General features: G+C 42.2%; 1 protein-coding gene across 1 annotated transcript in view; it reads right to left on the bottom strand.

Moving 5' to 3' along the window:
* Positions 1-6,900: 6,900 nt before the first annotated feature.
* Positions 6,901-23,908, bottom strand: part of LOC149998111 (unconventional myosin-Id-like) — an 80,883-nt gene continuing 63,875 nt past the window's right edge. Inside the window, exons 2-3 of the mRNA XM_090292488.1 lie at positions 8,757-8,965; positions 6,901-7,012 (exon numbers count right to left, since the gene is read on the bottom strand). Coding sequence (XP_090148614.1) covers positions 6,915-7,012; positions 8,757-8,965 — 307 coding nt within the window. The 3' untranslated portion in view covers positions 6,901-6,914. The remainder of the gene's footprint in view (positions 7,013-8,756; positions 8,966-23,908) is intronic.

Raw genomic sequence — 23,908 nt, 5'->3', positions numbered from 1 at the left:
AAACCTACTAAGAGATTCCTGCACGTCTCAGGATGTGCCACTGAAGGTCTCCTCTTTCCACCTCAAAGAAGGACAGCCATATCATCACCATTTTACAGAAGACAAGACTGAGGTTCACAGAACCAAAATGACTTGGCCTGAGGTTGCCTAGCAAGTTGAAGGCAAGGTTTGAATAAGAACCCATGTCTTTTGACTCCTGGTCCTGCCCCACACTGAACCAGCTGTCTCCCCCTCCCTTGCCCTGTCCGACCCTCTTCCTGGGGCACTTCCTGGGGCAGGATGATCCCTTACACAGAGTTGACCCTCACACTGTCTTTTGGATTCAAAGTTTTGTCCTTTCCTAGGAGCTTCTTTAAAAATACTAATCCACTGGCCCTGACTGGTGTGGCTCAGTGGTTTGGGCATCGCTCCACAGACTGAAAGGTTGCTGCTTTGGTTCCTGGTCAGGGCACACACCTGGGTTGAGGGCCCGGTTCCCAGCTGGGGGTGTGAGAGAGGCAGCTGACTGATGTTTATCTTGCATATTGATGTTTCTCTCCCTCTTTCTCCCTTCCCCTCTCTCTAGAAATAGGTAAATAAATAATATTAAAATAAGTACTAATCCATTGGCTTATCTCTGGGGTCTTCCAGAGAAGCCCACAGGCAGACACCTTCCTTGGGGATTGTGTTGTGAGTGGCAAGAATTAGAAAGAAATTGAAGTCAGACATGCTAAGCTTGGAGCTCAGCTTCACCACCTGCTAGCATGGTGACTTTGGGGAAGTTACTGAATCTCTTTGATATCAGTTACCTCTATATGAAAGAGGAATATTATTGTCTGTCTTGGAGATTTTTTCTGAAATAACATATGAACATAATTCAGCATATTGTTCATATGACACATATCAGGTGCTCAATACAGTGGAGATCCTGTCCCCTGCCATTGGCAAAAGCGTGCAGAAAACTTTGTTTGCCTTAAAAAAATCCAGTCTGCAAAATTCACCCAACCTTGAGTCAGGGCAGGGGTTGCTTTAATTATTGAAGGATCCCTCATTTTCACCAGGGGCTTAGCCAGGGTCCTTTAAATGGCAGCTACATGTGCACAACACCAGGCCCATTTACAAGCCATTAGCTACTTGACAGCGGCGCTCGCGTGGAGAGAGAAGGAGCACAGCCCGTGTTGTGGGGAGCCATCCCTAAGAGCTATGACCTGCTGGCAATCAAATAGGAGATAGCAGGGAAAAAATTAGGTCTGGAAGAGTAACCCAAGATAAAGATTTCATTGATTAACATCTATTTCACCCTCTTCCCAGGAACCCATCCTTCAGTTGTTCAAAGCAAGGTGTAAAGGCAGAGTCACACTCCCTCAGATATTTTCTCCTAAACTTTAATACCTGGTGACAGGTGATTAGAATGAGCCTTCATGGTATAAGATGCCAACGTTATAATTGTTAATTCTTCTGGCTGTGATTTATCCTGCCATCCCTTTGGGTAGCTAAACAGCTCTGACCGTGAGTTGCCCGATCGGCTTCTAAGTCTTGTTGGTGAACCACCCTCGTTCTCTCAGTCCTTTCTCTGGGCTGTGGCAATTCTTAACCACTGTCTTAGAGCCTCTGTCTCCTGAGGGTGTGGAAGGGAAGAACCATCTACTAGAAAGAACATGTGGAGGACAGAAAGCTCCTGGCGTTGAGGAGGTAGGCAGGTGGAGGGCTGAGGGCACAGGATGCAGGTCACGGTCTGTGCCCAGTGACCTCCAGGGTGTGAGGCACCCTCGCCTGCTTGGGGTCTTTGGCTCAGGGGGCTGAGCAAATCCTGCCCACTGAGCTCCAGTGAGTGTCTAGAGGACCTCCGTTAAGAAAATGCTGAGTGCTGAACTGTGAATCCACCATACAGATAAATTCGGGCAGCGTGGCACAGACCACGGATGCTCCAGGCCTGGAGTCCTCATCCTCCTGGGCTGGTTGCTTTTCCCAGCCCCCTTTGCCTCTAGGTGGGGCGTGTGGCTAGTTCTCACCTATGAGCTGTGGGTAGAGGTGAGGTGGGAGAGATGGTCAAGCGTAGAGGTCCTAGAGGACAGAGCCACAGGAGGGGAGAAGCTGGATCCCTGAGTGGCTGCATGGAGCCGAGCCCCCCCGCCCTTTGCGCCGGACTAGGACATGAGCGAGGAATAAAATTTCATTGTGACAAAACACTCGGATGTACGGGTTAGCCTCTCCTGCCTACAACAGGCAATACTTTTTCTAACAGGACTCGAACATTCAAATTTAAGGAAATCCCAAGTGGCAGTTTATTCTGAGTTAGCAGGATGGGATCTATAACTAGACAGTGCATTGTAACTCATCTTTGTGTAGACATGCACTTACAGCTTGAAGAACATTGGATATATGGATTCTCAATTTTTAGACCTGGTAAATTGTTCCTGTTGGGGATTGGAAGGAAGAACATGGTCTCTTTATATAAAAAGAAAAAAAAAACTTGACCCTCCTTCCTCTTTCTTAACTTCCACTGGATGAGTGAACAAGTCAAGACTCCCTCTCCCTAAGTCAGTGCAAGTCTCTTCTCCTCTCAACAAGCTCACCCTGTCACAGCTCCCTCCTGGACTATGACAACAGTCTCCTATCTGGCCCCCCTACTTCCCACGTTCCCTCCTCCAAACTGACTCCCCACTTGATCTCCCTGAAATGCAGGCTTGATCATGTCACCTGCTTCCCTTGAATAAAACCCAAGCCCCTTTTCTTCAGAAGACCTCCAATGGCCCGCCTCCCATCTCTCCTCCCATCTCTCCTCCCATCTTGCCCCAAACCATCAGTCTGCCATGGCCGCTCTCCCTGTGCTCTTCTGCCTCCTTCCTGGAAGGTCCTTCCTGTTTCTCAGCCTGCAACCAGCTGCCCAGCTTCTAAGGCTCAGTTGGTGTTCCCCTGCCAAGAGGCCTTCTCCATCCGTTCCTTCTACCTTTGGGCCCTCGTGTCCAGCCAGTGTTTTCTCTCAGCACCGACACCACCTTACTGTAGCTCTTGGCTGACATGCCTGCCTCCGGCTGGCCTTCAAGTTTTTGGGAGTGGGGAGTGGAGGACTAATTTCTCTTCCCCAGGGCTGGCACGCAGCTGGGCTCAATTGACTAAACTCCCAGCTCTGTTGCAGCCAAGCCAGTTCCCAAGGCAACCTTCCCCCCACTCTGGGGCCTCAGTTTCTCCATAAGCAAAACCAGGTGGTTGCTTCGCAAGGCTAGTCCTTGATGGTCTCTCAGGGCTTACCCAGCTTCCACATTTCAGGGTCCTATGATTTTACCACTAACACAGCAAGTCATGGGGGGTGGTGGGCGGGATCAATAGTCAGAGTTTTTTCTAAGCTGTGTGTGAGCCACAATTCTTCAGAAGACCGTCCTCGGGGTGCCAGTGGCTTTCCCTTTGCCTGATGCCAGAGAGAATTTATCATTACAGAAAAGCTTATGGCGCAGGTTTAGCAAATGTGGCGTCTCAGGTGTTCTGGTGCTTCATTAATCAAGCAAACACCGCTTCGTTACTTACACTTCAGTCCCTTGGATCGTAAACGAGCACGCAGATGTAAAGCTGGGGTGAGATGTCCTCTGTCACCGACGCCGAGGAGACATGGACGTGACCCATTATTTCTTGGCAGGGGCAGAAGGGCCGTTTGCAGGCTCTCCTCTGACTTCAGCCATCAGGATACGTGTGGGGAGGGCAGGAGGAGTTCTCAGCACACTTCATGCCAGGCCATGAGCAGGCTCAGGGAGCTCTGCTCCCATCAGCCACGTGGCCTGGGGCATGTCCCCTCCCCTCCACATGTCAGCCCCTGGGTCAGGGCTCTCCTGTCTGCTCCCCCTGGGTCAGGACTCTCCTGTCTGCTCCTCCTGGGAGGTGGGTCATGGGCTGGCGTTGGGCTGGCTCGTTACTCTCCCAACAATGCAGGACAGTGGTGTGCACTGGAGTTACATTCACAGGTTTAACAGTTCTGAACAGTGAGGATTCAGTCCGGGTTTATGAGGCTGCTCATGCCTCGCCTTGGGCTCCTCAGATGTGGCCCCTGGTGATGGCTCGTGGAGTGATTCCTTGGGCACCCCTACTCAGTCCTGCTGGCCGATGTACTCTGACTCTGGTGCAGCTCCTCACCTACTACTTAGCTCAGTTGCCACATTTTCCTCCCCTGCCCCAAGACTGCTCAACCCCAAGAGTCACTTCTGATTTCCCGAGGGGCTCTGGGATCAGCCAGTCTTCTCAGCACTTCCTGCTCCCCTGTCTACCTCATGTCTCTATATTGTGGCTGAGATTGATAATTTGTATCTCAAGTCCTGCCTCCTCCAGGAAGCTTTCCTGGTCCATCCTTCCACTCTCCCTCTTCTTGACTCCTAGCACTTCCCATCTTACCACTGGGTGCTCTTTAGTGCGTGCAGCCCGGTGCCACCGTTCCTCTGTCTATATGACATCTTTCTTTCTATCTGTCCGCAAGGCCTCAGGGTCTTTGGGAACAGAGCCTGCCTGGTGGTTCTTTACGACCAGCCTCACCTGGCGCAGGGCACCTGAAGGTTCTCATTAAGTATGTGCTGCATGGCAACAGAGCAGCAGTTGGGGCAGAGCCAACGCATAGGGTTAAAGTCCGAATTCTTAACCTGGCCTGCCCGGTGCTGCCTGGCCCAGCTCTGCCTGCCTCCCAGCCCCTTCTCGCTCCACTTCCTGATCCGGGTTTTAGGACCTGTGCTATGAATTACCCACAAGTTGGTTCTTGGTTTTATGCTTTTTCTTAAAGCTGACGGGAACGCCTTTCCCCCAGCTCGTGCTTACCGATTCTTGGGTATCAGTTTAGACTACTCCTCCAGGCAGCCTTCCCTGACCCCTAGTTTGAATACGGATCCTCCTCTGGACTCCCATACACCCCCTCTTTTCCTCTCCTAGCACGTACCACAAGGCATGAGTGGCTCACACATTGGTTGACCAGCTCCCCGAGACCCTGAGCCCTGCCCCAGGTAGGCCCACATGTCCCAGGTTGTGAAGATGCTCAGTAAATATTGTCAGATTAATGGATGGATGGCGGGCCCAGCTGGAAATAAGAAGAACACGAGGAAAGTGGGAAATATAGACATAAAGTTGAGGTCTGGGGTGGAGATAAGTGTCCAAGTGTAGACTTGATGTCACGGACACAGTGAAGTAAATGCTTAAAAACCTGGAGTGAACAGCACACTTCACTATGGTTACCTAAGCTGACGGGGTAGTAGGGTGGGATTTCAGGGAACATTTACCTTCAACATAATGCTGTAATTTTTAGTTTTTCTTTTAAATGAACTTTTTTTTTACATAGAGAAAAATCTGAACAATATGTTCTGAAAAGAAAGAATGGGTGAAACAGAAAATTATACAATTTTTAAAAGTACTTGCTTATAAAGCCTAGAACTGTGAAACTGATTGCACTTAGTTACGTATCATCAATGTGGTCTTTATTATTTTAGATATTGCTCATCATTTTTGTTTGAAGCTGTACAGAATCTCTCTTTTGTATCAGTTAATTCACTCTTTATTTAATGACTGCTAATCTTCCATAGAGCCATCTCTCCCAATGGATATATCTTAACTTCGTCCTCCTCCTTACGTCTTTGTTTTACCAGGAGGAACAGAATTCCTCTTCCATGTACATACCTGGAGAAGTAACTTTGGCCACGGAACTAACCTGCTGTAGCAGATCAACAGTTTCTTCTACTATTACTGTAAGTGGCCCTACAACCTTACCTCCTCTTAAATGAAAGTGTATTTTTAAAATGTGGGGAAAAGCTGCTTGCTTACGGTAAACAAAGAAAATGGTCTATAAAACTATGGTAAAGTATGTTTGTGAAAGACTGGCTAATGCTCAGATGCCCTGCTCCACCCACTACACCAACTGGTTTTCGAAATAAAATTAATTTAGTTCTTAGCCAGTTACTCTCCTGACCTCTTAAGGAAATTTTAAAAACTAGTCATATTTTTGTCTTATTAGATTGCAAAGTCAGAATGAGAAGTGGGAAATGTGTCACAATTAACAAAAATCCCTCTCTTGACCTGACTACCCAGGCCAATCAGGATGAAAAGAAGAAAGCCCACACTGGGTAGGGTAGTCTAAGTTCTCGTCTCTCAGCTCACCCCAGCACCCTTTCTTTCTGTGCATAACACTGAAGGCTGAGAAGTGTATACAGAGCGTGACTCCTTAGTGAATGAATATTGAGCTTCCAAGCAGCAGCTCTGAGAATTCATTTTCCTCTTCAAAATGTCCATACCACATAAGAACGTTGAGTCATGTTGCTTTATGGCCACGTTTTTTCTTTCTCTTTAAAAACCCCATCTGTTCATCCCTTACACATTTATTAAGCGAACACTGTGTGCCAGACACTGTGCTAAACGCTGGGCCCGGGCAGTGCACACGAGCTTTCTACTCATCTTGCTGTGAGTGGCAGCCTGGTGTGGCTGAAACCCTTTTGGAAAATGAATCATGCTTAGCACTTCCACTACCAGGAGTCTAGCTGTAATAAGGATGGCATGGATCTGCCTCCCAGAGCCCCTTTACACGGAAACCGAGGGCTCCTCAGAACGCTAGTTTTTGAAAGACAAACAGAAAGAGCAAGCAACCTATGAGTGTTTGCACCATAAAACCTACCCATGTGGGTTGTAACATCTTTGCGGACCACATACATTTAAAGAAGCAACTATAAGGTAGAAAGGGGACACTTTCATCTGTTTCAGAATAATTTTATTTTCTGTTTTCTCTTTATGTAAAGCTTACCATAACAGTCATCTTTTTTCCTATTAAAAACAAATATAGAAATAGACTGATATGAATAAAAGTAGAGACAGCACGCGGTAAGAGAGTCAAAGTGATTTATCATCAATAAACGGTGGACACATATCAGAGTTTAGGTCAATTCTATATGGAAAGTAAAGCGCTATCAGAATTTGCCCCATTACCTTTCGATCTCAGCCCTCTGGCTGGGGTTGGTGATGGCCGCGATGTACTGCATGATGTACTTGCTGGCTTCGGTTTTACCAGCTCCGCTTTCCCCTGGGGGAAATTGCACAAGGCTTAACATTACAACTTAAACCAAGAGTACGCTAATTTTTAATGGAACGATTTAAACTTATGATGTTAATTATTTACTTAAAATCCCTAAGTTTCAATGTTTGCTGTTTTTGAGTTATTTCACCCTGTCTTGATGTGGTATTGCTTCTGAACATGTTGAAAAAAATTAAATTATTGTAGAAGTAAAATAACAAATAGATTACAAATCAAGATTTACTTAGTAAAAATATCAAGAGATAAAATGTGATAAACTAACTTCTTGGACTAACTAAAGTCTTAGCACTTTGCAGTGATGCTTAAGTCTAGTAGGAAAAAAGCAAGTTAGTGATTCAAACAGCAGCCATAGCTAAATTAACATAAACTTATTTTCTATAGGGTATTTCTTTTCATCTTTCTTTCAGAAAATTAAAATTAAAGAGATTTTGGGAAAAAAAAAAAAATCAAGCAGCAAGCTTGAGACACTTGGTGTCACCAAAAAAGTATGACAACTTAGAGAAGAGGAGATCAATTTAGAATTATCTGCTTCGATTTTTAAATGTTTATGTCTCTGACCCAAAAACTCTACCTGTAGAAATTTATACTATGGAAAGAACAAAATGCTAATAAAATAATAACCATCAAAGGTTTTAAAAGCCTTTCTGCAAACTATGTGTCATAGCTAAAATCTGAAAATAATATGCCCACCAGTAGAGGGTTAGGTAAATAAATTATGATTCAATAGAATACTACACAATTGTTAGAGAACGCACTACTTCCATAGTACTCTAATGAAAAGGTGCCCACTATATATTGCTAAATGAACATAATTCTATAATATAATTATGCATTTATTATATAACTATACATGCACATGTGACTACTATTTGTACAATCAGGCAATATTGCTTAATATAATTTGTTTTCACAAAATAATAGTCCTAGGCTATAATTCTCTAGCTCTTATCACTTAGTGACTTAACTTTTCTGACCCTTAATATTCTTATCTATAAAGCAGAAACACAACTGCTTTACTTATCATTTTTCAGCTGTCTGATAACCAACATGGAATAAAAATCATAAAAGTGTTTTTAAAAGTATAAAGCCACTAATGCAAAATGTGAGGTGTTATTAGCACCAAAAGAAGTCTCCACAGTTTGGGGGAGGCCATCCAGGGTCAGTGGACAGACATTTTTCCTGCCCCCATTTTCCCTGAAAAGCTCAGCTTTACAGAGACAGTTCAGTGTTTTCTTCGGTAAACAGGACCCGTCTCCCTCCTGGCTGGGTGCCCCCAGGTCTACAAGCTGGACCAGCCCTCATGCGAGGACGCCCCTCAACCTTAGCTCCCAGTCACCAATCTGACTTTGAGTGCATTCTTCATTTTTGGTTCCTCAGGATTTCATCTCTCAGTTTCATTCTGTCATTATATAAAATAACTTTTGTTACAATCTATCCAGTACTTTTATGGGCTTGAGATGGAAGGAAGGCATGTCTATGTCAGCTCAGTCTACAAAAGTGACTAAAGTCCATCTAAATGTAAAATGTACTTATAAAAATGAACCAAGGCTAGAGGGCCGTCAGGGATGATAGAAATAATTTAGAATTTATGTTCATCACATTTTTTCTTCTAAAAATTATTCAAGGTTTCTAACTTCAAAAGAGATCTAATCAAACATTTGGATCCTTGAGTACCTAAGAAGTTCAATACACTCTGAACTTGGAAGTACAGGGGACCCCCTCCTCTAAATACCTGATATCATAATACAAGTGTCTTTTGACCGCCTCTTCATGGCCTTGTAGGCAGCATCGGCAACAGCAAAAAGATGAGGCGGCCTCTCGTACAGCTCACGTCCCTTATACTGCTCAATTGTCTCTCTCCCATAAATGTTCAGCAACCTGTATGGATTCACGGAAACGACCACTTCTCCGATGAACGTGTAGATGCGCCCCTTTTCAAATCTGTACAGAAGCAAAAGAAAGGGAAGAAGTAGCTGGGGTTATACAGAAATGCTATTTCTTTTCTGTGAGTCTCTTATCTCCCAGAAAATCCAAACGTCATAGGAACAATTTCTGAATTGACATTTCACTGGTTCTGAGTGTATTCTTAGCGACAATGTTTGAGGCTGAGCTGAGCTGCTGCTGCTGGAAAAGGCCAGAAGGGGTTAAAAGTCAAGAAAGAAATAAGAACTTAATTTTTGGGAGGCTGGAGATTTCCTATTTCAAAATATAGAAGGTTAAGAAGTGGGGAAAATAGCTGAAGACAACCTAAGAGCTCTACAAAGAAAAGAAATAGAAGTCAAAACAGGTCTTGAATCCACTTAGCTGGACTTTCAGTTTTATAGAAAACAGTCCAGATAAATTTATTTCTGTTCCCTCCTGAAACAAGACTAGAATGTCAGTAAAGTAATAAAGTAACAGTAAAACCCACAGCAGAAAGAATGGCAGAGGAGACACTTCTGGCATAAGTCCAATTCACTTTTTAAATTTCATGGTGTAGATACACCATTATTTATTGAAACACTCCTTTCCTTCCTGCTATGTTGACTAACAGTATATTGACATACAAGTTTACAAATCAGTGCTTTCATCTCTGTGGGGAACGCTGCCAGGAATGCGATAGCCGGTTGTAAGGTAGGGGTATTTTTAAAAGTATTTATAATATGATTCCACCTTTTTCATGACAAAAGGCTAAAAGGCCACCCCATATAGAGTTAGTACATACAACTGTACATAGAAGTATTTTATAAATGGTTACATAAGCATGGGAGAATATGGAAGACTACATGCTGTTTTATGTATCCTTTCACACATACAATAGAGTGAGGAGGAGGAAGGTCATGTGGGTAGTTGGAAGCCACAGCAACAAAGAAAAAAAAAGAGGGAAAAAAATTCCCAGCATATGTGATACGACTGTGATTGCACAAAATTATGTGTCTATATTTACAAAGAAAAAATTTTAAATTTAGAAAGCCCATATATATTCACTATTTACACAATAACCCACATATGTAAACATATATGAACCAGAGCTAGGCCAACACCCAAATGGACAAGTGGTTGCCACCATCACACTGTGCCTGCCGAGAGCCACAGGCACACGGGTCACTTCCGAGAGCCGAGGGAAGGGAATGCCGGGGTGGACGCCATGCCGACAGGGACAGCAGCTGTGACCCCAAGCACTCTTGTTGTGGGGCCCCTGGGGCAGCAATAACTAAGCATTTGGAACCCTAAGGCCAAAAACCAAAACAAACAAACAACTCCTTCAAGTTCCTTCATTCCACACTGGAATGAAGGCTGTAGCTGTAAGTAGGAGTGGAAACAAACAGATGTTGATAATGTCAACAATAAATTAAAATCAAGATTTTCATCAAGTAGTTAGTGTATATTTAAATAGGAGTTATTAACCTCTTTAAGGTTTTCTGTGCATGTTTTCCTGCGGTGGTTTTCCTATGCATCCTCTTATTGCTATACAGCAAGTTTATACGGTAGCTAAGAGCACTGACTCTGGAGTCCTCTGCATCTGGCTCTGAATGCTCACGTTGCAAACTTCACGGCAGTGAGACCTTGTGAAAGCTACTTAACCTCCACGCGCTCGGGCTTCTTCAACTGTAAGATGGCGATAATTATACCCTTCTCTCCCTCTGGCATTGTGTAAGTACTGTTTTAAAAAGGCAATTAATTTTATGTTTCCAATTATGTTCTGCAGGAAGGATATTTTTAATAAATGCTTTTATTTTATTAACATTGCTACTTAAAATCACAGCAATCCCTACATACGACAAATTCATTTAATGATTATAACCTGCTTCCCTGCCTCAGCTGTCAATCAACCAGCAGTTAGTCACAAGCGAAATGTCTACATAACTCACGTTCTAAGGCACACAAAAGCAATAAAAAGCTAAGGTTCACTACTCAAGCCTTTCTGGCTTAACCTTCAAATTTGCATGACATGCTCCACAGCTGTCTTCAAGGATAAGAATTAACAATATTCTTTAGTTTTAAAAACACTGTTGAAATGGGGGCAGGGGGTTGGGAGGTGGTGCGGAGAAAAGGAGATGGATATTAGAAAGTCAGTTACCTCCTAAGTCTGGAACTTGGTGACTAAGAGGAACAGCAAATGACATAGGAGATTAGAATGTTGTTCTAAGACTTCAGGTCTGTCTAACCAAGTACGTTCTCTGAAATGCCATTTTATTTCAAATAGAATTATTTTGTTCACCACAAGTTCTAGGCATCATGGTTGTTACGACACAATTAAAATACATGAATTATCAAATGCATAATTAACTTTGAGAGAGTGGCAAAGGTTCAAAAAATACAGAGTAAATACAGTGCTTCAGCAATTTACAAAATGTTAGAAGCTTGTTTGAAACCGTTTGGTTATCAAAGATGACATTTTAATTTGGTTAGCTTAAAAGCGCCGCTAGATGGTGCCATATACACAGCAACACCGACCCAAGACTTCCTTTGCTTCGGGAAACCTCAGGGTACGAAGCCAGCACTGAGGTAATGCGGTCAGGTCACCTGCTTGGTTTGCCTCCAGGAGAAATGGCTCTAATTATCCGTGAAAACAAACTGGACGATACCATCTCTTACAAGAAGAAACCAAAGAAGGAATTTTTACAACCTCCACCTCAGTGTGCAGACCTTTTTTTGTAATAAACTTTTATGATGTATTGCTCAAATATTTGTTCAATACCTACTTTGTGCCAGACACTGGGCCTGACTCTGGGAATTAGAAAGAAAAAGAATAGGGAAGTACTGTAAAGAAATAGTAACCATATAGTATGATAAGAAATATCATAAAAGCATGTCCTGGGGTGGCAAGGATTATCACAACACACCTCTTTCAATGAGGAACACTAAAGAGTAGTAGACGGACTCCACAGCAGAGCACAGGTCTTCTGTGTCCTGGCTTTGAGGTTCCCTTCACTTGACTCCCGATTACCCACCCACACCTCCCATGCCTGCCTCTTCATATGCCGCTCATACCGCCACAGCAGTGAGCGATTTACAGTTCCCCAGCACACAATACCCGTTCTCCACCTGGCCTCTTCTTCCCCCATCTGCTTGCCAGGTTCTCACTCCTTCAAAAGCCCAAGCATCAGCCCCTTAGGAAACTGTTCTTGATACCCCGCCTTGAACGCCAGTGCAGGGTATTTGCTCTGTTCAGGTGTCTCCTTTCAAACTCTGCAAATAGTTAAAATAGCTCAGCAGCAATGGATTTTAAAAATTTAATTTCTTAATTAACTTCTTAATTTTAAGAAGTTCAAAAATATTTATTAAATGAGACAGATGTTTTCCACTGGTGTCTGAATGAAAGTGGTCCTAAACTTTTTTCGTTTAATGAGTAGCATTGGAGAAAATGTAAAAATGCCTTTGGAGGACAACAGTGTTTTGTACAGGAATTCTGAAACATTTACTTAAAAAGAACAACAACTAAGGACTCTATTTCCAGTAGTAAAGAGAGCAGTCAGAGCTCCTGGTGTGATCTGGCAACACAGAGAAACGTGAAATGTCTGCACGGGATACTCCTCGTCCACCCCTTGTTGGCAGCAAAGAGCTGGGAGACCGTGTCGGTGACACTTGAGAACAATTTTGGAAAACTAACAAATAATGAGGCTGACTGGTGGCTCCTAATAATGCTGCTGGGCAAAGTGGTGAATGTAAGGATGAGCTTAGGGATTCCAACGCCCAGCTCAGGTGCCACAGAATTCCCTGAAATCTTCTGCGTGGGTCCCTGAAGGAGAGCTCACCAGAGCCCAGGGCCGAGAACCTGAGAAGCATAGGGCCTCCAGGGGGGATGCAGAGAGGACACACAGTCACTTCTGTGGTGTCTGCCAGGAACTCACAACCCGAATCCGATCGGGAGGAGACAACCACACACCTAAATTAAAGCACAGGTGGCAAAAGAGCTGGAAAATTCCGCGGTCAAGGAAACAGAGGAAGGCTGCATGTTATCCCAGATGATAAGACATCAGAGACAACAACTAAATGCGAGCTGTGCTCTGAGGAAGAGTCTTGCAGTCTTCTTGCAGCGCTTCTGCACATTTGAAATCAAAAGTTATTAATAAAAATCCAATCTCCAAGCTTCCTCATATAGTACATTTAATTTTTTCTTCATTTTGAATAGGCAACACTAACAGATTCAAAAGGTATAAATGATAGATAGTGGCAAGTATTTCTCCCACTTTTCTCACAGCGTCCCTCAACAGTTTCCTGTGAATTCTTATAGAAATAGTTTACTCATCCACACGCATATGCATACATACGGTTTTTTACATGAATGACTTTTTCTCTAATTAAAACAGATACCTTGAGATAGTTTCATGTAAGTAAGAGAATAGCCTCATTTTTTAATGCCTGCATAGTATTCAGTTTCATAGGTGAACATACAATAATATAATCAAATCCTTATTAGATGGACATTTAGGCTACAACCAATATTTTGTTACTATAACAATGCAACTATAAATGTAATGGTATGTATTTCTTTGTGACCATGTGCATGTACACCTGTAAAATACATTTCTAGAATTAAAGTTGCTGGTTCAAAGGACATGTGTAATTTAAACTCATGAGTTACTGTCAAATTATTCTCCAAAGAGGTTGCAGCAATTTACTCTTTCACCTACGAGATGTGTGGGTTTCTGCTTCCTGGGTGCAGGTTTTCAACCAACAATGCTCGTGCCTTTCGAAAGAACACCCTATATTGCAGTTTTATTTTCCAAGTACACAGAACTTTGACCCCTGTTTTACTGATGCACCGAACTTTTGCAATGCTCCTCAGCTTGCTGCCAACGTTCAGTAAGGTTCAGTTCACCTTCCCCAGTTCTCAGATGAGAATCTCTCCCAAGGGGGAAGGCATCTTGTTTCTGCTGCTTCTGGCAAAATCACGGTGTCCCTGTGAGGCACTCAATCTGCTTTAGCCCCTCTGTTAGACTGCGTTCCCGAGAGGGGCAGGGACTATGTGCCAGAAAGAGTATGTGCTGCAGAATCCCACAGCCCTGCAGCACTGGGTTTGAATCCTGGTGCTGCTAGCTGCTGATTGTGTGCATTCATAAACATCTGAGTAACTAGTGAGAGCCAGGCACTAGGCCAAGAGAAGAATAAGGCACAGTGTTATTGTGCTCAAAGGTCTTCATAAACAGACAGTGCCATGTAGTTTAAATTTCATATCACTTATAATAGATGGTTTAAAATTTACATGTTTTTTTATTATTCCCCTCTTGCTCCCATTTTCTCTCCCTTTTCCTCATATCTCCCTCCCTCTCTCCTCTTATACACACACACACACACACACACACACACACCCCCATCACACAGTTTCAGAAAAGATTTAAGACAGTAACAAAGAGAAAAAGGATGCGAAGGAAGCTTAGAGAAAGAATGCCTAACCCAGCTTCAGAAGTGGGAGGGTTCAAAGGCAACATCCTAAAAACTGAGTTACTTGACATCTGAACGTTTATGTGATTATACCACCTCCACATAGACAGCTCTAGGCGCGTCTAGGCTTACTCTGCCTTAGCAGCACCAGGAAGAGGCTGCTTTAGTTTGACTTTTTATTAACGCACGAACCCTTGGAAGAGAATGCTGGGGAAGCACCACCACAGCCCACCAGGGCACACACGGGTGTCCCTGGCCCCTCTGCAGCACAGAAAAGGGTGTCTTCTGAAAGGACTGCAGTTAGCACTAACTAGCTCTATGATTATATGTAAGCTACTGAAACCTTTCTGTGCCCCACTTTCTTTTTTAAATCTATTTTTCAGTTACAGTTGACATACAATATTATATTAGTTTCAGGTGAACAACCTTCTGTGCCCCACTCTCTCCATCTGCACGAGGATCTACCTCACAGGGTCGTTCTAAGAAACGAGCCGCCCCACTCACTGGAGCATCCGGCACGCACTGGGGCGTGCTGAGAGTGCCGTGACACACAGCCCTGCTTTCATTAGGAGCGACCTGCAAGCTGTCCGAGGGGCAGGAAGCGCCTGTCCCCCACCCAGGTCCCCGGGCCCTGCACGTCGCATCTGTGCTGTGCTGTCTGTCCTCACAGCAAGGGTCGCTGCTGTGTGTGGACTGAATCACGACCCAGCTTGGCATGAGTCCGGCAAGTCTCTTCTAGTAGTTCACAAGGATCCTCTAAAGCCAGTGATCCCTCCCCAGCCATGTCTGGGCTTTCCATGGGTGTCAGAAACTGGTGAGGGGTGCCGGCAGCGGCTTCACTGACTTCCTGAGCTCGGGGCTCGGTTTTCTTCCCTACAGCAACATCTCATGCGAGCAGCACGCAGGTACTGAACCACCAAGTGTGGTCAGGAGAGGCTGGGCTGAACTTACTTTCTTTTAAAATTTATTTTTGTAATGGAAAATAATTTATTTTTGATAAATACATTTTAAGATAATGATTGCTTTCTCAAAACACATTTCTATTCGTAAGGCATGCCTTGTAGAAACACATTAAGTTTAAGTGTTCCTGCTGCTATCTTTAACTTTGTCGTGTGTTTACTTGTTCATTCATTCAATAAACAGTTATCAGGGCTCATCTTCCGAGCCCTGTGCTGGAGCCACGGGTGGAGGAATGGACGGCAGAGAGCCGTCTCCACCATAACGCAGGGCGAGCAGGACAGACACTCAGTGGGGGCTCCAGGAAGGGGCGCCAGAACGTGCATAGCACAGTGGGGGCAGGCGCAAGGGCCTGAGGACCCAGAGCAGGACACTGTGACCTCACTACAGCACAGGCAGCCAGGGGTGCGAGGGGGAAGGCGAGCATGGGCAAGGGGCCTTGCTGCGGTTTTGGACTTCATTTCAAGGCGGAGTTTTAAGCACCGATCCCATTAGCCTTTTGGCAAGCCTCCTCTGATCGCAGGTGGGAAGGACTGAGTGCCTCGTGCCAGAGCAGTGGAGATGGAGCAGCAGACAGGCTTTCGGAGATGGAGCTCCACTGATGAGACAGGGTAGGTTATAGGGTGTGGGAGGTGAGAAAGCAGGAGGTGTCGGGGCTTCTCCCATGAGCCACGGAGCAGACCACGAAGCCATTCACTGATGAGAACACGGACAGCAGAAGAAAAGCAAATGTCTAGGAGGAGGCCGTGACTTAGACAGGCTGTGCTGAGTCTGGATTACCTGAGGGCCATCCAAGGCAAGGTGTCTTTCCCTTTTCTTGTCATTTAATTAAACCTGATCCCTTGGACACAAAGGGAAAAACACAGAGGACAGCGAACACACAGAAGGCAACCAGACATCCTTACCTGTCAAGGTGGGCAAATGCTGCAGAGACCACATGGAATTGAAAAGCAAGAAAAAGATTTTAAAGAGATAGGACAAACATCTGGGTTCTATTTTAAAAATTTTTAGTAGCTAAATTTGATCACATCAATGAGTTAATCAGTGACAACACTCCCTCCATGAAGGCTCCCAGGCAATTTAAAAATTTAAAAAGGCTGGCTCTTAAAACACTGTCTAAATAAATCTCTTGATTATGAAAACTACTTTTAACAATTACCACAACTCATTCACCTGGTAAAAGGGAATCGATGTTTCATAATATATGTTGATGAAAACAGGAAAAGTCTCAACATATAGAAAATAATCTGTCAAATACAGCATAGCAAATCATGCCCACAGACACAGCAGGCTGGGTTGACACCTGTAAATAGACTGCTTTCCTGTTTTTGTTGTTTTGTCTGCTGGGGTGTCTGAAAAGGGTTCAAATTTCAAGTCAGTCATTATGAGAAGGATATTGGGCACTGGCTCCCCCAGTCCCTTTCAGCAATGAGTCTACACGGCTGGGGTCAGGACAGTCCACACTGGGTAGAGAACCATCATTAGGTTAGAGCACCTGCAACTTCAACAAATGAATCCTGAAATGGTTCTGCTTTGATCTTGTAAGAAAAGCTCTCCTTTTCTTGAGATTATACAAGGTTTAGAGCTTACCAAAACCATACATGGAACGCAAATTGTCTTGGTCTTCGTTTGCCATCCTAGAGCCCTTAACTGACTGAATGGTTTTACTAAAATTCTAGTGGAGGAAATACAGAGGCTGATGAACTGGACCACAGTTAAACCACTTTAAGGGACCGTAGGAGTTCTTAGAAATGACAGATCCTCAGGCCAATAGATGGATCTTTAAATATTCATATGCATTTAAAAACTAGTAACGAAAAAACCACAATGAAGATGTTTTATATTTTACAATGTCAATCACAATAGCATTATTGGTTGCTGAAATGCCGAGTGCCTAATACTGACAGGCACAAAGAGTTAGACTCAAACGTAAGAATGAAATTTTCCCATTAATAACATGACACTGTATTTTCTCTTCTGATGAACAAGTAATATCTATACTTTCTCAAACACAGGGCTCAACTCATACATTTATTCCTTTCTGTCCATTTCACTTAAAAGACGATTTCCTATTCCAGTAACCATTTGGCTACTGGGCATGTCTAGGGAAGTAGTTAACTGCATTTTGCCTTAACCAAGGACTTAGCCTATTTATAAGTCAGTACTGCTCAGGAATATGCAGGATCCTAGAGTCAGAAAACCCTTTGATAGAAATGCACAATTATGTGAATTTATAACAATTATGCTTTTTAAATAATACTATAAGTCACTTATACTACTGTACTAAACACTTTAAACAAAAAACAAATAATCACACAGTTGTCTGAGGACTGAACTCAATAGGATAAATTTAGTGTTCTTATCCCACCCCCCCTCCCATTTATACTGGCAGGAAGCCTCTTTACCTTACACTGTGCTTAGGTATTCCACTCCCCAGGGCTCCCTGGGTGACAGCTGTCACTTTTTTTTAAAAAAACAACTACGCCTAACTTAGTAAATGATAGAAAGTCTAATCAGTGCACTATATCACTTTTTGAAAACTATAGTTCCTTATCCCAATTTTCATAACACGTAAAGCCTTTGATATATTTAAAGCAAGGTTTTCTCAGGTGTTACTGAGTCTTGGGGCAACCAGACAGGCAGTTTTGGGTACAAGCTGAGTTGTAGTTGCAGCAGGAGACACTAAAGAGAAGTAAATGGTTACGCAGTCAAGTGAATGAATTATTTCCATTTCAGTTACTGTGACAACATCTGTTTTAAGTCCAATAAACAAAGTCACACTGAACTGATATTTATTGTGTACCTACTATGCCAAGAACTACCTCACATGTTTTTCATGTACGTTGCTAATTATAGTTATTAAATATTAATAGAAAATCTTCCAAAACCTTCTTTTGTGGACATCACACACGCGGTTATAGGTAAGAAGAAACCCACCATAGTACCAATCACCTAATTATCATCTCTGCCTGGAGACATCTGAATTATAAAGCAAAGCTTTCATTGGCCTTGAGAGGGAGATCTGTCTACTACAGAATGGGTTGTGTAAGAGGAGGGAAAACTGGAAAGCGTCCAGATGCTCCTAAGTTATGTGTTTGGCTGTTGTTTCTGCTGGGCCACTATAGAACTGAGCAGCAAAAGTATTTATTGAATGAACAACTGAATGGCCAGAAACTTTGTCAGCTGGCTCTCCTTGGTTTTCCTTGTCAGATGTCCGTAACACCCAGGAAGGCCACATTTCCTCATGTAAAGCTCCTTTAAAAAAAAATAACCTCCCTTGAGTCTTAGGTAAAGTGAGGGGTTAACTTTTCCCCCTGTCAGCAGGGTAGAATTCATGTCCTTTAGGTGGCCTTGCTTTTGGACTGTGGGCAGTAGCCTTGGGGGAAGGAGAAAGATTGTATTGGGATACTTCCTAGGCCAGTGCTGGGAGTTTCTGCTGGTGTAGAGAACTTCTACCGTGCCAATCCAGTAACACTGCCATGCCTCTGATGCCAGCAACCCCTCCAAGGAAATGAAGAACGTCAGAAGGCAGTCACAAGTGACATACCAAAGGCTGCTGGGGAAAGGGTGAGGAAACAAAATGGAGTCACTTTAGTCAAGCTGCTAAATTAATAAAACCAAGTAGGCTGAGGCATGACGGAATGATTCTATTCTCACTTTAGCCTGGAAACTTCAATTTATGGACTTCTCAGTGTATCAATGCCTGATGACATATGTGAATCCTGTGGATGACTCTGAAGATTTTAGGAAAGAATGTTCATATTAAGAACTTGGGAGAGAATGTTTCCACACACAGACCACTGAATGGCATTATCCAGACCACTGGTCATCTGGAAGATCATCTCAGACCGATGCAGTGGCTAAGAGTGTAGGGCTGATTCTTTTCCAAAATGTACTTTTTACTATAAGAACTTCCAACTTTTTTCTTCAGAACACCCGGTAGTGTTTCTGATTTGCAAACCTAGGATCCTTGAATAAAACTTTGATGTTTTTAACTTGAGCAAAGCCTCTAAACTCTTCTGTGCTCAGTGACTGTTCACTGTGGGATAAGTTTTTATGGTGAAAAGAAGGCAGCTGAATTTGGAGGGATTTAAAGAGGACGTGGAAGGTGAAAGACATCAGCTATGACCACTCTGAAGAGGGTTTTCATCTCTACATGATACCTGAGATGCTGTATTTTACAGCTTATTCCTATTATGTTGTAATCAAGTTTCCTAAGAAACTGTGAGCCAGATTTCTTTTTCTATTTATTATTACTTATTCCTAGTACACTGCTGTGGGATCCAAGGGAATTTTTTACTAAGGGAGAAGGGACCTGGAACCATTAAGAGATTCATTAAAAAACAAATCTCAAAGTATTAAATGGGCCCATATTCAATTTCAAAAATCAACACATTCCAAAGACAAACATGATAATCCACTACTCGGCTTCATGCAGTCAGTCCTTCTCCACTTGTGCAAACAACTAAGTGCTGTCTATGCTCAGGGATACCAGACATCAGGAAGTGAACTAAGAGAGTAAGAATGTGGTGGCAAAGAAAAGAGTCAAAAACTAAAAACAGATCAAATACACCAGGAAATGGAAAAAACAAATAATTTTCCCTGTGTTTTTTTTTTTTTTTTTTTTTTTTTTTTAAGTTCCTAAAGCAGAAATTAAATCATTTTTATGGCTAGGTCAAACTGAGAAAGGAATTTATGTAAGTAGATGGGTTGCCAATTTAAAAAAATACTATAATATTTATTTTTTTGTTTAGGTGTTGCCCCAACTATGATTATGAATTCTGAACTTCATAGACCATTAAGAAAAGCTTTAGTTGCTCTCAGAAAGTAGCTGTCCTCTAGGTCAGCCTTGTTCACTTAAGCACTGAACTGCTTCTCTACATGCTACATTTCTGATAAAATTACATTTCAAAAAGTAAATGTAAGCCTACTTATAAATACCAGTATTTCCAAATCTTCACTTAATAGGTTCCATTGTCCTCGGTGAAATAAGAACTGAACCTAAACTATGTAATTAAATAGCTAAAACTATTAATATTCTTATTTTATAATTTCAGGAAATACTTTGTCTCAAATTTTTGCTTATAATTCGTCTATGTTTAAAACGCCAAGGATTTGGCCAGCAGGGCCAGTGTCTCTGGCAGAGCCAGGGCCGAGGGTCCCGCTGGCTCAGTCTGTTGGTGTGGCGGGGCCAGGGTAAGGGTGCCACTGGTGCGGCCGGGGTGTCCAGGAGAGTAGGGGTTGAGGAGGTGGCCCACGGAGTGGGGGAATTCATTACAGACAAGAGGGCTGAGAAAATAAGTAAATATGTTGAGGATGATGGGAGCCAGGTTTCACACTACTGCAGAAATGACAAATGACAAATGCGGAAGGGAGAAGGCTACAAGAAACCCCGTGGTGTGGGATTGAAATGAGGGATATCAGTATGAACTCATGATATTTACTATAAATAGACAAAGAAATAGAAATATCCACATGTATGTGTGTGTGCATTTCCTCCATTCCCCCCAACTCTGCTGACAAAGTCGAAAAACAGTGACATACAAGTAGCAACAACCACACCTATTCCCCAGATCTTGATTTCTACATCCCACACCAAGGGTGCAAAAGGCTTTTCGGAGAAATGGCTGATTTCATCACTGGGGCAGGGAAAGCATAAGATAAGCCTGAAAGTGTACTGAGCCAGAAAGTAAGAAAGTTCTCCAAGAAACAGAGGGACATGTCAAAAGGATACTGCATCTAGATGAAAGGGGCTTCCACTCTCCAAAACTGGGGCAAGTAGGTTTGCTTCTATGGGAAATAAACAGAATGAATATTGTTGTTGACTAGTATTTATCTTTGTCCTTTGTGGGTGTGTGGACTACAGCTTTTATTGCCCAGCCTGCTAGGAGACGCGTACCACGCACTAGACCCAAGTGTGGGACTAAACTGACATAAATTCATCATCACAGATGAACAAACAGGTCAGATCTGTGCTCTGTTGACAATATGGTTGCTTTTAAAAAATATCTAATACGTGGATGCCTACACCTCATCAACCACGTATACACTGCTAATAAGATCCTTCTTTGGATGCAGGGAGGCAACGCATTCATTTATGCTTTGAGTGTTTTCTTACGTCAGGGCACTAAAATTCAGATGCAGAGACAAATGGTTTTGGTTGCAAATACATACAAAAATATTTTCTAAGTCTTATTCTTAATATCTGCTAGAAGAAAACATTTCTTTTTCTCTGAAAAACAATTTTTAAGACATGGTACCAATTAGGTTGGCTTTAAATGTTCCCTTTCCTCAAATTCTGACTAAAAGATTAATCACTTAGGGAAGAAAAAACTTTCTTACTGTTGACAACCTGTGGTTGATATTTAGCTTTGACTTTTAAAAATATTTTTATATTGAAATAATTACAAACATAAAATTCAAGATCATTAAAAAACTACCACGTTTCCTTCACTCAGATAATTGAATATATTTGTCTTATTCTCACATCTCACATATATATACATGCATATTCACACAGATATATACACACAATATTTTATTTATGCAGATTATAGTAATCTGAGATCAACCAACTTATTTCAGCCACAGAATTATATATCATTTTGTTCTTCAAATGACACATAATTCAAGTTAGGAAGCTGATAGTGCTGGTAAAGTTGAAAGTTTTGGTTGGGTGTGGTTTTAGATTTGGAGGGTCAAACATGCTATTACATACAAGTCCAGTAATCAAACTAAGCTATCTATGGAAGTCAGGCTGGCAAGACAGAGGAGATAAACAGAAAGGAAGTAAGTCCCTAGGTCATGGTGGGGACTGGACAACACGTGCCGTATAAAAAGGGAGGAGCTTGTTGAAAATATCTAATAGATAATTCTTATATTGAATTGTGGACCAAGTTGTGCCAGCACTTCTGATTTTCCAAGAGAAGCTAGAATTAGTGGATTTTTAAAAGATATTATTCTATTTTAAAATGGGACTGTTTAAAAATAATAAAACTAAGCAAAATATATATATATATATATATTCATCTGTAACTTGTACACAGCTAGCTCACCAAACATTAGTAATAGGAATTCCCATTTAATATCTGGTGTAATAGTAATTCCAACTTACTATCTGGTGATGACCAATAGAAAGTTCTAATACCCTCGGCAGGCAATAGACACCGTGTAAAACAGTGACCAGACCCTAGGATTCTGCAGTCATTCTTTCGCAAAGGAAGTGAAGCGATCTAACGCCACAGTACGCATGAAAAAGGAAGATGGAGCTGGCAAGGACTGGTCCCGTATTACAGAGCAACATCTGGGAAACAGAGCTTTTTAAAGGAACCTTACTGAGTATTCCCACTTATAAAGAATCTGGAAACACAGTAATCACAAACTGGTAACGATTCAAAAGAACAAAGACTTTCTTTTTACTTTTTTCAATTTAACTTTTTTTTTTTTAAAGTGCACAAATGGTGCCAGGTGCGTACTGGAAATGTCAGGGGAACACTTTGTAAAGTATGCGATTGTCTAACCACTATGCTGTACACCTGAAACTAATACAAAATAATACTGAATGTAAACTGTAATTGAAAAATAAGATGAAAGAAAGGCAAGCAAGGAAGTTCCCTTTGTAGTCAAAGGCTGACCTTAAGATTAATATAGTAAAATCAGTATTTATGTATAATTAATTAATATGACCAATGTTTGTTTACCTTCGGTTCACAGGACAATTCATTAATTAGTTAATCAAGATACTAAAATTATTAATAAAATCAAATGGATCCATTTTATATTTTTAAACAGCTATCATCCTTTAAGAGATCATTCAAGTGCTGCTCTGTCTTCTCCACGCAGCTCTCCTTGGCACCTCTCTCTCTAGCCTAAAGGATTTCTCACTCAGCTGGGTGTTGAGGATGTTAACCTCTCTGTAGCTTATTCGTCAATTAATCGGATGTTGCACTGGGGTATCCCTTCTATTGCCCTTTAAGCAATTGCATTTTTTATTGCTATTTAATATTTCAAGGGTTTCCACGGTACTTTATATTCTCCAATAGTTCCTAGAACAGTGTTACTCCAAGTGTTCCAGTCTACAAATTCTTTGTTTTGGCCGCGATGAGTATGGAAACAGAGAGCACTTAGAAACTTAGAAACTTCTATGTCAATTGGACATGACAGTGACAGGCAAGAGCGAGATCAGTGAACTCATTTTGTTCAACCAAGTATAAACCATTCAGGATACTGTTAAACTCTCACGGTGAGGTTCTGTGTGGTACACACTGGGTATCAGTCACACACAGTAGGACCATGTTACAATACGTAATACTCAAGAATAGTTTATCAACTCAAACTCAAAAGTATATGAAAATCACAGGAAACATAAGCATTTATTTATGTTTATTACTTAGGCTTACGGTCATTTATATTTCAATAAGGCTTGTTTTTAAATTTATAGTTTAGAACTCCTAGCTATACTGGAAAGTAAAATTTGTATTATTTATTTTTAATATAATTTAACTTAATACCTAATCCTTCCCAAAACAAGCTTAACAGACATTTTTGTCCAGAAAAGAC

The sequence above is a fragment of the Furipterus horrens genome, unplaced genomic scaffold (assembly GCF_987537825.1).
Source record: "Furipterus horrens unplaced genomic scaffold, mFurHor1.1.pri manual_scaffold_11, whole genome shotgun sequence".
NCBI classification, from domain to species: Eukaryota; Metazoa; Chordata; class Mammalia; order Chiroptera; family Furipteridae; genus Furipterus; species Furipterus horrens.
The sequence above is the reverse complement of the archived record's forward strand: the minus strand, read 5'-3'. Positions and strand labels throughout refer to the sequence as shown.